The sequence below is a fragment of the Ruditapes philippinarum genome, unplaced genomic scaffold (genome assembly GCF_026571515.1).
Source record: "Ruditapes philippinarum isolate M1 unplaced genomic scaffold, ASM2657151v2 ctg4403_1_1_1_1, whole genome shotgun sequence".
NCBI classification, from domain to species: domain Eukaryota; kingdom Metazoa; phylum Mollusca; class Bivalvia; order Venerida; family Veneridae; genus Ruditapes; species Ruditapes philippinarum.
This window is the reverse complement of record NW_026856160.1, coordinates 34,774-47,471: the sequence shown is the minus strand read 5'-3', so window position 1 is coordinate 47,471 and position 12,698 is coordinate 34,774. Positions and strand designations below refer to the sequence as shown.

The 12,698-nt window shown below is 32.5% G+C and overlaps 1 protein-coding gene across 1 annotated transcript in view; it reads left to right on the top strand.

The window, feature by feature from the left end:
* LOC132745628 (centriolin-like) overlaps positions 1-12,698 on the top strand; it is a 63,365-nt gene that overhangs the window by 35,382 nt on the left and 15,285 nt on the right. The window contains exons 10-15 of the mRNA XM_060734577.1: positions 4,372-4,532; positions 5,944-6,081; positions 6,870-7,023; positions 7,810-8,030; positions 8,504-8,680; positions 10,993-11,184. Of these exons, the coding sequence (XP_060590560.1) occupies positions 4,372-4,532; positions 5,944-6,081; positions 6,870-7,023; positions 7,810-8,030; positions 8,504-8,680; positions 10,993-11,184 (1,043 nt within the window). The remainder of the gene's footprint in view (positions 1-4,371; positions 4,533-5,943; positions 6,082-6,869; positions 7,024-7,809; positions 8,031-8,503; positions 8,681-10,992; positions 11,185-12,698) is intronic.

Sequence of the window (12,698 nt, the reverse complement as noted above, 5' to 3'; positions counted from 1 at the left end):
TGGCTGCAGCAATTTGGAAAATTAATTTGGAACAAATATTAAAATGATATTGTTTCCGATGCTTACATATTTAGTTAATTTAAAAATGAACTAATTTTTCTTAAACAAATTTTATAATCATGCAAGTTTTGAAATAATATTTTAATTTTCTAAAACAAAAATATGTTGTTATAAAATATACCAAAAAAAAACAACAACAAAAGAAAATAAAAATATTGATAAAGAATAATTACTATTTTTAAGGGTAAATTTAGGATACATGACTGGTTACATGATGTTGTTGTTGTTGTTGCTGTTGTTATTTGTGTTGCTACTCCATGTTCTAACAGACAGATTCCATGCTTTCTTTCACCAAAGCTTTTATTTGTTATATAGACAAATAAATATTCTGTTTTATTTAAAATTGTTTTATACAGAATTCAAGTATCCTGTGTAACCGTTTTGTCTGTAACGTTAAAAAAGTTTTATTATATTTGTACATTGAACTAATGGTCCGAACAGAGCTCCATACATATCTACACCAACTCTTTTCACTTATGTTGCTAAAAACAATATAAATTATGCTTTTCACTAATCTGTATTGTTTTGTATTGTAAAATCTAAATAGAATTCCACAGTTTTATCTTTATTTATTCCATGAAAGGTCAAAGCAAAGCACCATAGTTTATATTATTTATTTAGCTAATATAATTTCAAGCAGTGCCACAAGTTTTCTTGTTTTTTTTACTAATTAAAATTGACTTAAATCTTTCTTCTAGCCCTCTTCACTAATCATGAGTGTCTCATATCTTTTATTTTATAATCTAATTTTATTGCTTTGCAACAGAACATTGTTGTTTTGATGTTGTTTTGATATTTTCTCTATTTATTCAGTTTAAAACCATTTGTATTCCTTAGTGTTCACTTTTTTATACCCCCGCACAACAAAGTTGTAAGGGGGGTATACTGGAATCAGCTTGTCCGTCCGTCCGGCCGTCGGGCGTCCATCGGTTTTTTCTTGTCCGCACAATAACTTAAGATTCCTTTGACCCAGAGTCTTTATATTTGGCATGGAGGTTAGTCATGATGAGTAGATGACCCCTATTGATTTTAAGGTCAAAGGTCAAGGTCACAGGGGCCTTGACTTCAAAAAGCTTGTCCACCCAATAACTTAAGGTTCTTTTGACCCGCAGTCTTCATATTTGGCATGGAGGTTAGTCATGATGAGTAAATGACCCCTATTGATTTTGAGGTCACCAGGTCAAAGGTCAAGGTCACAGGGGCCTTGACTTCAAAAAGCTTGTCCACCCAATAACTTAAGATTCTTTTGACCCATAGTCTTCATATTTGGCATGGAGGTAAGTCATGATGAGTAGATGACCCCTATTGATTTTAAGGTCACCAGGTCAAAGGTTAAGGTCACAGGGGCCTTGTCCGCCCAATAACTTAAGATTCCTTTGACCCACAGTCTTCATATTTGGCATGGAGGTTAGTCATGATTAGTAGATGACCTCTATTGATTTTGAGGTCACTGAGTCAAAGGGTCAAGGTCATAGGGACCTTGAATATAAAAAGCTTGTCGGCCCAATAACTTAAGATTCCTTTGACCCACAGTCTTCATAATTGGCATGGAGGTTAGTCATGTTTAGTAGTTGTCCCCTTTTGATTTTGAGGTCACTGGGTCAAAAGTCAAGGTCACAGGGACCGTGACTAAAAAAAAGCTTTTCCCCTCAATTGCTTAAGAATGCCTGTCAGCAGTGGATTGATTTTGACATTTTCACATTTGAAGCATGTAGAATACATAACATAGCAATGCACTGGCTTAGTAACCTCAGATTTGGCAGGGAGGTTGTCCTTGAGCTCTAAATGGCCACTGTTGATTCTGACAAAGTGGTATGCGGGGGTATTCACGCCATGACAGTGGCAGTTCTAGTTTGTCCAGTATTTTTATTTCCTGTAAACAGTGATTTTCATGATGCAGGTCCAAAATGATATTATTTCTTTTCTTTTCTGGATAATTTATTAGCATACTTTTTACAAATCTATGTAATGTTACTACGTTATAGACAGATCTTGTTATATAATATTGGATATTCTATAAGTCCAGGTGTTATTATCTTGGTTTATCAAATAACACTAACTGCCAACTTAAATTAATGGACTTATCCTGGAAATTCAGACTCATCCATTGTTAGTTTGGGGGAGTTTGTTATATCAAAACAAATTAGGAAGCAAATACTTACTTATGCGTTTTAGAGATCTATGTTTGAGAGCAATTTATACATGGTAATTTATATAAGAAACTTAATAATTTCTATTGAATTTATATTGAAACTGAAAAATAAAGCTATTAAAATCTTCATTCATGATGGTAGTTTTATGAACCCTTGTAAATTGACTTTATGTCATGCTGAAGTTCCTTTTACATTGTATAAATATATATTACAAATACCCTGTTTCAGCCTGTGGAAGAGAGATATTTTATATACTATAATACTCACAACATCCAGTATCTGTAAGGCAACAATGAACTAAAAACACTATAATACTAAACAAAAACTAGTAGTACTAAATTTAAAGTATAAATCTGAAAGAAAGCTGTTAGAATTTGTCACCAGGCTGCATGCAAAACTAAAACAGTTTACAAGGGAAGCATTGATAAAATATTAAAATCATTTGATTTTTTATTTTAAAAGAGCTAACAAGTACACCTGTAAAAAGCCCAGTATTTTGAATCTTTGATCAAATGTGATATGAATTTTAATGTATATTTTAACAGTAGCAAACACTGATTTTTTTGGATTTTTTTTTTTTTAAATCTTGCTTTAATCGCTCTATTTTAATGTTTTATATCATTTATTTTTAGTTTTGCATGAAGCCCTATTTGTTCTAGTTACTGATTAACTTGTTGTGTTGTCTGCTAACTTAATATTTGTTTCAGCTGTTATATAACTGTAGACAGTCAATTCTGTAGGATATAGTTATATGTATAATGTTGTAAAATTAACCCTAATAACCTGCTATGTTTTCTTAAATGGACTTATCCAGGTTTAAAATTGGAACAGTCCATTCAAAATTTGAAATGATTACAATATCAAAGTACAACAATTAAGCTACTTAAGTACCAACAGTATAGAGCCACCTGATCAGACTTCACGGATGTGCCGGCTATCCTGGCTCTATACTGCCGGCAAAGGCTAATCACTTTCAGTACAAGCAGGTTGTAGGATGATACATCATGCTATTTTTTGTGTTTAAAGTTTCTGTCATTTTTCATGTAATAATATTCTTATAATAATAAGCTTACAATATTGATAAATAATTATGGTCATATTTTGTGACTGACCCTAGCTCATCCGATTGTTTATTTTAGAAGCCAATCCATTTACTTGAAGAAAAAAAATCGCTGCGTTGAGTCTGAGTTGCGTAAGTTGTCCAGTTAACTTTGGTTTAATGCCTTTGGTTCTACTCACAGTGTTACTCATTTTGTAACTTGGATGAACATCTGAAGTGGGGGTCACTGGCCTATTTTCTGAGTTATCTGCCCCTGAAAGTGAGTTTTATGCTCTTTTAGGTCATTTTCAAGGGTAGTTAAATTACTAAAATTTCCAATTAGGGAGCTAATATTTTAAATAGGACAGTTTAGGATAAAGATGAAGAAGCATATACAACTAATACTTGTATTACTCTTAGAATAGTAGAGAAGGTCACACCTGTTGTCTGAAAAGATTTTTTTTCCCTTTCCAAGGGAAATCATATTTAATTTTTTATGATGATTAAAAACTGATTAGAACTGATTGGAAACTGTTCAGCGATGTAAAAATTATACCTGATTCTAAAGTGACAGAAACTTTTGATTTATTGTTGTGCTAAGTTTTGATCATGTTTTTTTTTGTGTTTATATTTTCAAATTTTCATATTATTTTTATGAAATATTTTGTAATGCTGATTTCAAATAACATGATATGCCCCTGTACAAAGATGAGGGTCAGTTTTAAAACTATTCTTAATAGAAACTACTTGAAAGGTATTGTATATAATGTTAAGAGTTTGAGGGGAAAATATTTTGCAGTTAGTTGTCCATATGACTGTATGTGATGCAGACAATAATAAAGTATTGTTTTGGCAATAGGAAACAAAATATTTAAGCATATAGCCACGATTTTTTGAAGAAAAAAAAGTTAAATAAGGGGAATAGAAAGTTTGGGATAAAGCTATCTAAGAAACCTTTCTATAAAGTAAAGTAGGTTTTAGAGCTATGTTTGGTGATTTTTCTTTTGTCACTAAATTCTTCCCAATATCTTAGTATTTTGGCCTACATCATATCTGTATGACTGTGATATGTACCTTTTAAATGAGTGTAGTTTCTAACATCAGTTATGAATGTTTCAGCTGAGGACAGATTAAAGAGATTGACAGACGAGTTAGCTGTAACAGAGAACAAGTTGAAGGATGCCACAAAAGACTTAAAGAACATTGGTGACTCAGCCCTCACTGAGAAAGAAGAACAAAAACAAAATATACGACAAAAAATGACACGTAAAATGAGACATGTGAGTCAACTTAATCTATTATGTCACAAAGTTAAAACTTACTGTATTTAATGTATTTAAGAGCTTCTGATGTGGTTTTAGTTAAATTTTTTCATCTTCCTTATCTGCATAATTTGGAAAGCTGTTGGTTTTGCAATATTTTTGCTACTCTTGGTCAACTTTATGATTATTTGCTTTGTGTATTATTTGAATGAGTTTTATAGTAAGTAAGTAAGTAAGTAAGTAAGTAAAGGCTTTATTTATCGAGGCTACACATTTGGTTTCCCAATCTTCCATGTGGGCCTCTAAGAAAAACATAATTTACAATATATACAACTACAATATTACAGAAATAATTGCAACAACATTGTGGTACAATGTACATTGAAATTATCAGAACAAGAAATACATGTTAAATATATACAGTCCATTCATAGCATAATACATGTCGAAGAAGTACATGTCAAATTTAACAAAGTGGGAAATATGTTTTAGTTGGTACATCAAATGATAAGATTCTAATTTTGTTATAAAATGATTAATTTAATGATGAAAAATGCCAGGATAGATATGAAGCTTGAAACAAACCCTTGAAACTTTTATTAATCACTTAACAGTCTGCAACTTGGATTTATAACTTTGAATTGTCCTTCCTTGAAATATAATAACTTACAAGCTCATTTCCTGAAACTGGAGTGTTTGACTGTGCATCCTAGAATTTATAACTTTTTAAGTATGCTGTCTGGAAACCAGTGCTGGTGAAGTATAGGAAACATGGTTGTTACCAGAATAGGGTTTGAACCCATGATTCCTGGTTTATGAGACAGAAACCTTGACAATACAGCAGCTTCTGTATTAAGCAAAATATGATCATAAGTTAAGTTGAAGGAAAAAGAAAATTATGCTCATATTTTATAATCTGAAAATAATTTTAATCATCGATAAGATATAGGAATGAATTTCTATTTTTTTACTTGAATAACAAAATCTGTTGTAATGTGTACATATATTGAAAAGGCAAATTATAATATGAGATCTTTAATTTACTGCTATTGACAAATTGTTGTCACTCAGTATTTACTTAGGATCATGATCTAAGGCCAATGACTGGCCTATGGCAAAGATATTATGATATATACTTAGTAAATGTTCTGGAGAGACAAACAAACAAGCTCTGTTTTATCATTTTATAAATTATATGCTTGATTTGTAATATTCATCCCACAGTTTAGAACTATTCACTATTTAGGAGAGTTGATATGTAAGCGACTGGATAACTCCGTTGGTAGAGCCGCAGAACTGTTTTCCAAGGGTCCCATGTTTGATTCCCGGTCAGGCTGAACATTTTTCTCACCCTGTGACATATCAGTATTGTTCAGAATTTTGTAAGTGTATACTATGTATCACAATATATATAATTATTTAAATCTAGGTGAATGAAATGAAGGACAGTGCGACACAGATTGAGGAAGAGCTGGAGAAAACCAAGAATTCCATGCACAAACACAAGATGGAGCTGGCTAGGATGAAAGATCAGATAAGCCGCATGGACAACAAAGATCCAAACTATGTAATTATATGATACATATATTACAGTAATTAGGGTAATGACTTATATGTAATATACAAGAAAAAAGAATCAAACATGGCCTGTCATCACAGACCAAAATATCTGGCTCTCTGGTAACTGGTAGAGCCTTGTTGCCATTTCAAATTGTTAGCCTTGGGTTTGATATTCAGGTATATTCAGGTCTGAATCACAGCAAGTGAAAGATTCTAATAAGATATTTGAACTATAAGGTTTGATTGATGAAAAGAAATACAAAAACTTAAAATGTATATGCAGAGGATTAAGGTTCATATTTTTATATTTTACAAGTAAAAAGAACTGCAACTGTAAAATTTTGACTCAAACATGATATCAGTGTTTGTAAATTTGTTAGTTTTAGATAAGTATCTCAGCACATTATTATTAACCCCATATGATTTTAAAGAATGTCTATTTTAAGCGAAGGGGCGTCCGTTGTTGACTTCAAACCATTTGCCCCTCACCGCTGTGGGTTCGAATCCCGACAGGAACTTTGGATTCTTTCATGTGAGGAAACTATCCAGCTAGCTTATGGAACATTGGTGGTTCTACTCAGGTGCCCGTTCATGCCTGAAATAATGCAGGGAAGGGCACTTGAGGTCTTCCTCCACCAGTAAAGCTGGAACGTCGCGATATGACCTATACTGTGTCGATGCGACATAAAACTCAAAACAAAAAAAAAAACAAAAAAAATGTAAGCAATATATTAATTTTAAGAGATATATACATGTATATATGGTAACATGATTTTAACGTATATCTAAATTTAGCGACGTATATATGCTGACATGGTTGATAAAGAGCAACAGATTAATGAGAGTAACCAGATGTATGGACAGTTACAGGAACAGCTAGAGTTGATGTTAGATACCGTGGCCAGGGAAACTAATGATATAAAAAAATTAGAACAGCAACTTAATGATGGTAAATGATTCCTGGAAAAAACAACTTTCTTTATTTTTGAAAACTTGGTCTGCCATTCCTGTATTATTTTCTTATTTTTATAAAAGTATTAACATGAAAACGTGATATTTTTCTTTTAAGTGTGGAGCTCATCTTATCAAATGACCCTGTATCTTCCTTACTATTCCAGCTAGCTTACGGAACGTTGGTGGTTCTACTCAGGTGGGGGCATCCGTGGCCGAGTGGTTAAGGTCGTTGACTTCAAACCACTTGCCCCTCACCGCTGTGGGTTCGATTCCCGACAGGGACTTTGGATTCTTTCATGTGAGGAAGCTATCCAGCTAGCTTACGGAACGTCGGTGGTTCTACTCAGATGCCCATTCGTGCCTGAAATAATGCACGTAAGGGCACCTGAGGTCTTCCTCCACCAGTAAAGCTGGAACATTGCAATATGACCTATACTGTGTCGATGTGACGTAAAACCCGAAAAAAAACAAAACAAACAATCAAATCTACTCAGGTGCCAGTTCGTGCCTGAAATAATGCACAGAAGGGCACCTGAGGTCTTCCTCCACCAATAAAGCTGAAATGTCACAATATGGCCTATACTGTGTCGATGTGGCGTAAAACCCAAAGCAAACAATCCTTACTATTCTCATTATAAGACTAGCGTTTCGCATTCCATGACACAAATTACAGAGAAACTTAATTGTTTGTTAAAGAAAAGTTCAGAGTTTCTTTAGTAATACAGGGAGAGTTCAGAGTTTCTTTTAGTTAATAAGTGAGTACTTTTCATTTTTCACACAGATACATTAGAAACAAATGAGTCACTGAGGGAGGAACTTGATGAGATTGTTGGAGGTTTACAGACATACCTGGCCCAGGTACAGACAAAGGCTGCCAAGAAGGAGAAAGATTTTGATCTGTTACTGAGAGAGAAGGAGGATATTGCCGACAGGTGTAGAAAGCTGGAGAATGAACTTAGTGTGGTTGATCAGGAGGCAAATAGTTTAAGAGATTTTGAGCGAGTAAGAGAAATTAAATTTTTTTAATCTTAGTATGTCCGGATTAATAAAAACCTTTTCCTATTGTTAAATAGTTGTTTTTTCTTCAGAATTATGATATCTATAAGGTTAAATTTATTGTGTTTTAAGTTACTCTGACTGTGTAAGCTGGCTGAATGGTTTTCTCATGTGAAATAATTTGTAGTCCCTGGCAGTATTTGAACCCACTTGGTGAGGAGCAAGTTGTTTTTTTCAGTTTAAGACCCGTATACACTCAACCATGGACTCCCTTTACTAGTGGAGGAAGATCTTGGGTGCCCTCCTGAATATTATTTTAGGCACAAACAGGCACCTGAGCTCGAACCTAAATGTGGTTTGAAATCAACAACCTTAACATTTGAATTATTGTATTTTAAGAACCTGTTAATTATCTACCCAGTTTCACATTTTAAATATTGTTGTAACATGGAATACAATATTTTGTTGTATATGAACAGAAATACATGGAACTAGAGCATTCAATGAGACATCAGGAGGACAAAAATAGAGAACTGGAGGACACCATTCACCGAACTCAACGGCAAGACCTGAACACTCAGGACAAACTTGAAAACCGAGAGCTCGAAAATGCTTCACTGAAAAAAGCACTGAAAGATATGGAATTAAAAGCTAAGGTACGGTAGTTACAGTAATTAATGGAACAAATGATTTGCTGTTCTTTTGCATGGAATTGGTTTGCAGTGCATAAGATTATACATGTTTGTTTGGTAGCATTTTAGGATATTTTCTTTTTTCAGCCTTTCACATGGAAAGAACTAAAACACAGGTTATTGACTAAGAATTCTTGTGTAAAATTAAAGTCTACCTGTATTATGATGACCATATCAATTAATATTTTGAAAGACATAACAATGCCTTAAGTTTATTGGTAAAAGTCCAGATAATTTCTGCTGATTTTGGTAAGCTGTAATCCTTTGATTCTACCCTTTTAACAGTTGGAATTAAAAGTCATATGCCTTTTCTACCAGTATAGAGCCAGGCCAGTCTGTACATCTGTGCAGTACGGCCAGGCTCTAAACTGTTGGGACTGACTTTAAATTTTGATCTTGACATCCCCAAAATTAATAAATGACAGTTTCAAAATTTGAAGCTGGTCTAATTCATTCCAAAAATTCAACAGGTTAAGAGTTAAGTGAGAAAGTGTGTCTACAAGCTTATAGCTTCCTACACAATCTAAAATAAATTCTATATAAACCAAACAAATGATGAGTTACATGAAAAGGAAAACATTTTTGCCATTGAGAATGTGACAGTTTATTGGAGATACCTTAATTAGGAAAAATGTTTGTGTATTTATGTTGTTTTGTTCAGCTATATGTCATTATATATGTGTTTACTTGTGTGTTTTTTGTTTGTTTTATGTTTGTTTGTGTCCTGTGATTTTTTTTCATGTAGGATCCAGATTTCATACAAAAACACTGGAGTCAAAGTTCGAGTCAGAACTCAGATTCTTCAAATGTTTACACCTTGTCTAAGGTATCTCACACACATATATATCATACTTATATCATATACTTATATGTGCTGCACTTAATTAAACATGTCACAATAATTTGATATTTGCAAGAAATTTAAGAAGTTTCAAAATGTATTTATTTGGTTTGTTACTGTATGTTTAATGTTATAGTACATAATGTTTTTTTTGTGCCCCCACTATAGGGGGGGGGGGAGGGGCATTTAGATTTACCCTTGTCCTTCTGTCTGTCCGTCCATTCTCTTTTTGTGTTGCACATAACTAAAAAAGTATTTGACCTAGAGTCATGAAACCTTACAAGAATGTTGCTCAGCATGTGTAGTTGTGCACCTGGGTATTTCAGTGTGGATATTTTCAGTCTTTTTAGAGTTATTGCCCTTGATTTTGTAAAAATCTGCAATTTTCAACTTGTGTTGCACATAACTAAAAAAGTATTTGACCTAGAGTCATGAAACCTTACAAGAATGTTGCTCAGCATGTGTAGTTGTGCACCTGGGTATTTTCGTGTGGATATAATATTTTGAGAGTTATTGCCCTTGACTTAGTAAAAATTTCCAATTTTCAACTTGTGTCGCACGTAACTAAAAAAGTATTTGAGGTAGAATCATGAAACCTACAGGAAATTATTGCTCAGCGTGTGTAGTTGTGCACCTGGGTATTTTCATGTGGATATTTTTAGCATTTTTAGAGTTATTGCCCTTGACTTAGTAAAAATTAACATTATTCAACTTGTTTTGCATGTAACTCAAAAAGTATTTGACCTGTAGGCCTGAAAGTTAACAAGAATGTTGGTCAGCATGTGTACTTACGCACCTTGGGGTTTTCTTGTGGGTTTATTCAGTATTTATAGTATTTGCCCTTTACTTAATAAAAGATTTTTAGTTTTGAACTTTTTGTAGACAAAAAAAATATTTCACCTAGAGACATAAGATTGACAAATCGGTGGAGTGTTGGGACACCCGTGTCCTATGGACACATTTCTAGTTTGTTTTGTTTTTTCGTTTTTTTTAAATTGGTTTTTAAATCTTTTACTCCCAAACATCAGTACTTGTTTGAATATATTAACAGTTTGGATACACTGGATAATAATACCAGTTTTACCATTATCATGTTTGCTTAAAGAGAATAAAAAAAGATGATTTGTTTTGGTAAATAGCTTTAATTAATAGTTCAACCTCGAATGCTATTATAGATTATCGTATTCATTTTAATTATTAATCATTTTGATTATTAATAAAATACTAAAAACATTTATTTTTTTATTGTCTGTAGGTTACATAATGTCTTCCATTTTTGCTGTTTATTAGGGAGATATTGTCATTGAAAGAATGTTATAGGAATAGGACATTGTAAGCAAAATTTGAAATATCTTAATTTGATTTGCGAATTAATTATTATTCAATAGACAAAACAGTAATTTTGTAGAATTGATATTTTGGTATGATTTCAAAGGATGGAGAATTTATATCAAAGAACATCTCCAAAAACCAGCATTCCACGCCCGTAACTTCCCCAAACGGAGATATTGTACAGAAGAAGACGATTAGCATTTCTGAAACTATCCCTGGAATTATTCCTCATAATAAAGTTGCTGAAATGTTCCCTCAATTAAAAAATGAGGAAGCCATGCGTAAAAGACTTGAGGTATTCTGACGTATATATAGTAAAAGCCTTCATTTCTTGAAAACATATCTTACTTTGTTACTTTATTATTGGTTCCAGAAGTATGGAATTGTATAAAATTTATGTTATAGAATTAAAAAAACGAACTTGTGTTTCAATAAATGGATTTTGATGAATGAATAAAGTTGGAGTTAAATGAAAACACATAAGGAAGAATAGTAAAAAATTTGGACTTCTAGAAATTCAGGGATTAAGAATACATATTTTCTAATTTCATGACAAAAAAAGATTTTTGAATTAACTTTTAGTGTATTTCTTTCCTTAAATTCCTTAAACAAATTCATATGTTTCCAGAAAGTTGGCTTAACATTGTAAAGGCAGGGTAACTCAATCCATATACCTTTTATAGGAATATAGTTTTACACGTAAGACACATTAGTTTTATGAAATCTCATATCTGTTTCTGTAAATAATTTTTTATATCCCTTCATGCTTTTTCTTATATAATTATGTTCAGTCTTGTAAAAGGTGTTAGGTTTAAGGAATTCCTTGACCTTTTATGACAAAAATAGGAGCCCAGGTAGTTAAGAGATAAATATTGCAGCAATCCAGTCACTCACACTGCTATGGGTACTAGTCCTACCTTCGACATTCAATTATTTCATGAGTACAATAATAAAAGCTATCTTTTTGAAGATTTTTAATTTTATTAGAATGCACAAAGCTAACTAAAATACATGTAATTCATGATTACTAGCCTGCAGTCTGTCACCCCAATTACAAGCTAGAAAGTACATTTGTTACTTAATAACAGTGTAGGTTTGAATAAGTGCCCAACCAAGTAAAATTTAAAAAAAACAACAGAATAATGAGGTAATTAGAACAATTATTTGGATGAGGTCCTGCCTTTACAATATTTATAGGAAGTCTAACAATAACAAAAGTCTTCATATAATCAGTGGTAAGCTTTAACTCTCATTATGACAAAAATACAAAATCTGTCTTGATACAAGAGCAAGCATTTCATAAACTTGCATTACTAATGCTGTTAGTTGAGTATAGTTAATTATTAGGAACTTTTAGACAATGTTATATTATTATAGTTACAGGAATTTCTGGGATATGGACAGCTTTTTAACATGCTAGTGTATAATGATATCTTCCATTACAGGATATTCATGCTATAAAGTAACTTATTTGATATATATTATTACTAAGTTATGTGCAGACTTTGGAAGAACAGGGTCAACAAACTTCATCATTGTCATTTAAAATAGCTTATGAAAATGTCACTTGTATCTGCTTTGGTTAGTCATCTCCATTTACAATAGATAAGTTTGATTATTAGTTAATGTCTTATAAGTTAAGAGGGCAATGTAAGTGCATCGGGTACTATGTTTACAGTACTATGTACAGTAATGGGGTTGGGGTTTTATGTATACAGTACAGTGTATGTGGGTGGGGTATTATGTTTACAGACTGCATTGTTAGTGGGCAGGGTACTATTTTTACAGTAGAATGTAAATGAGTGGGAT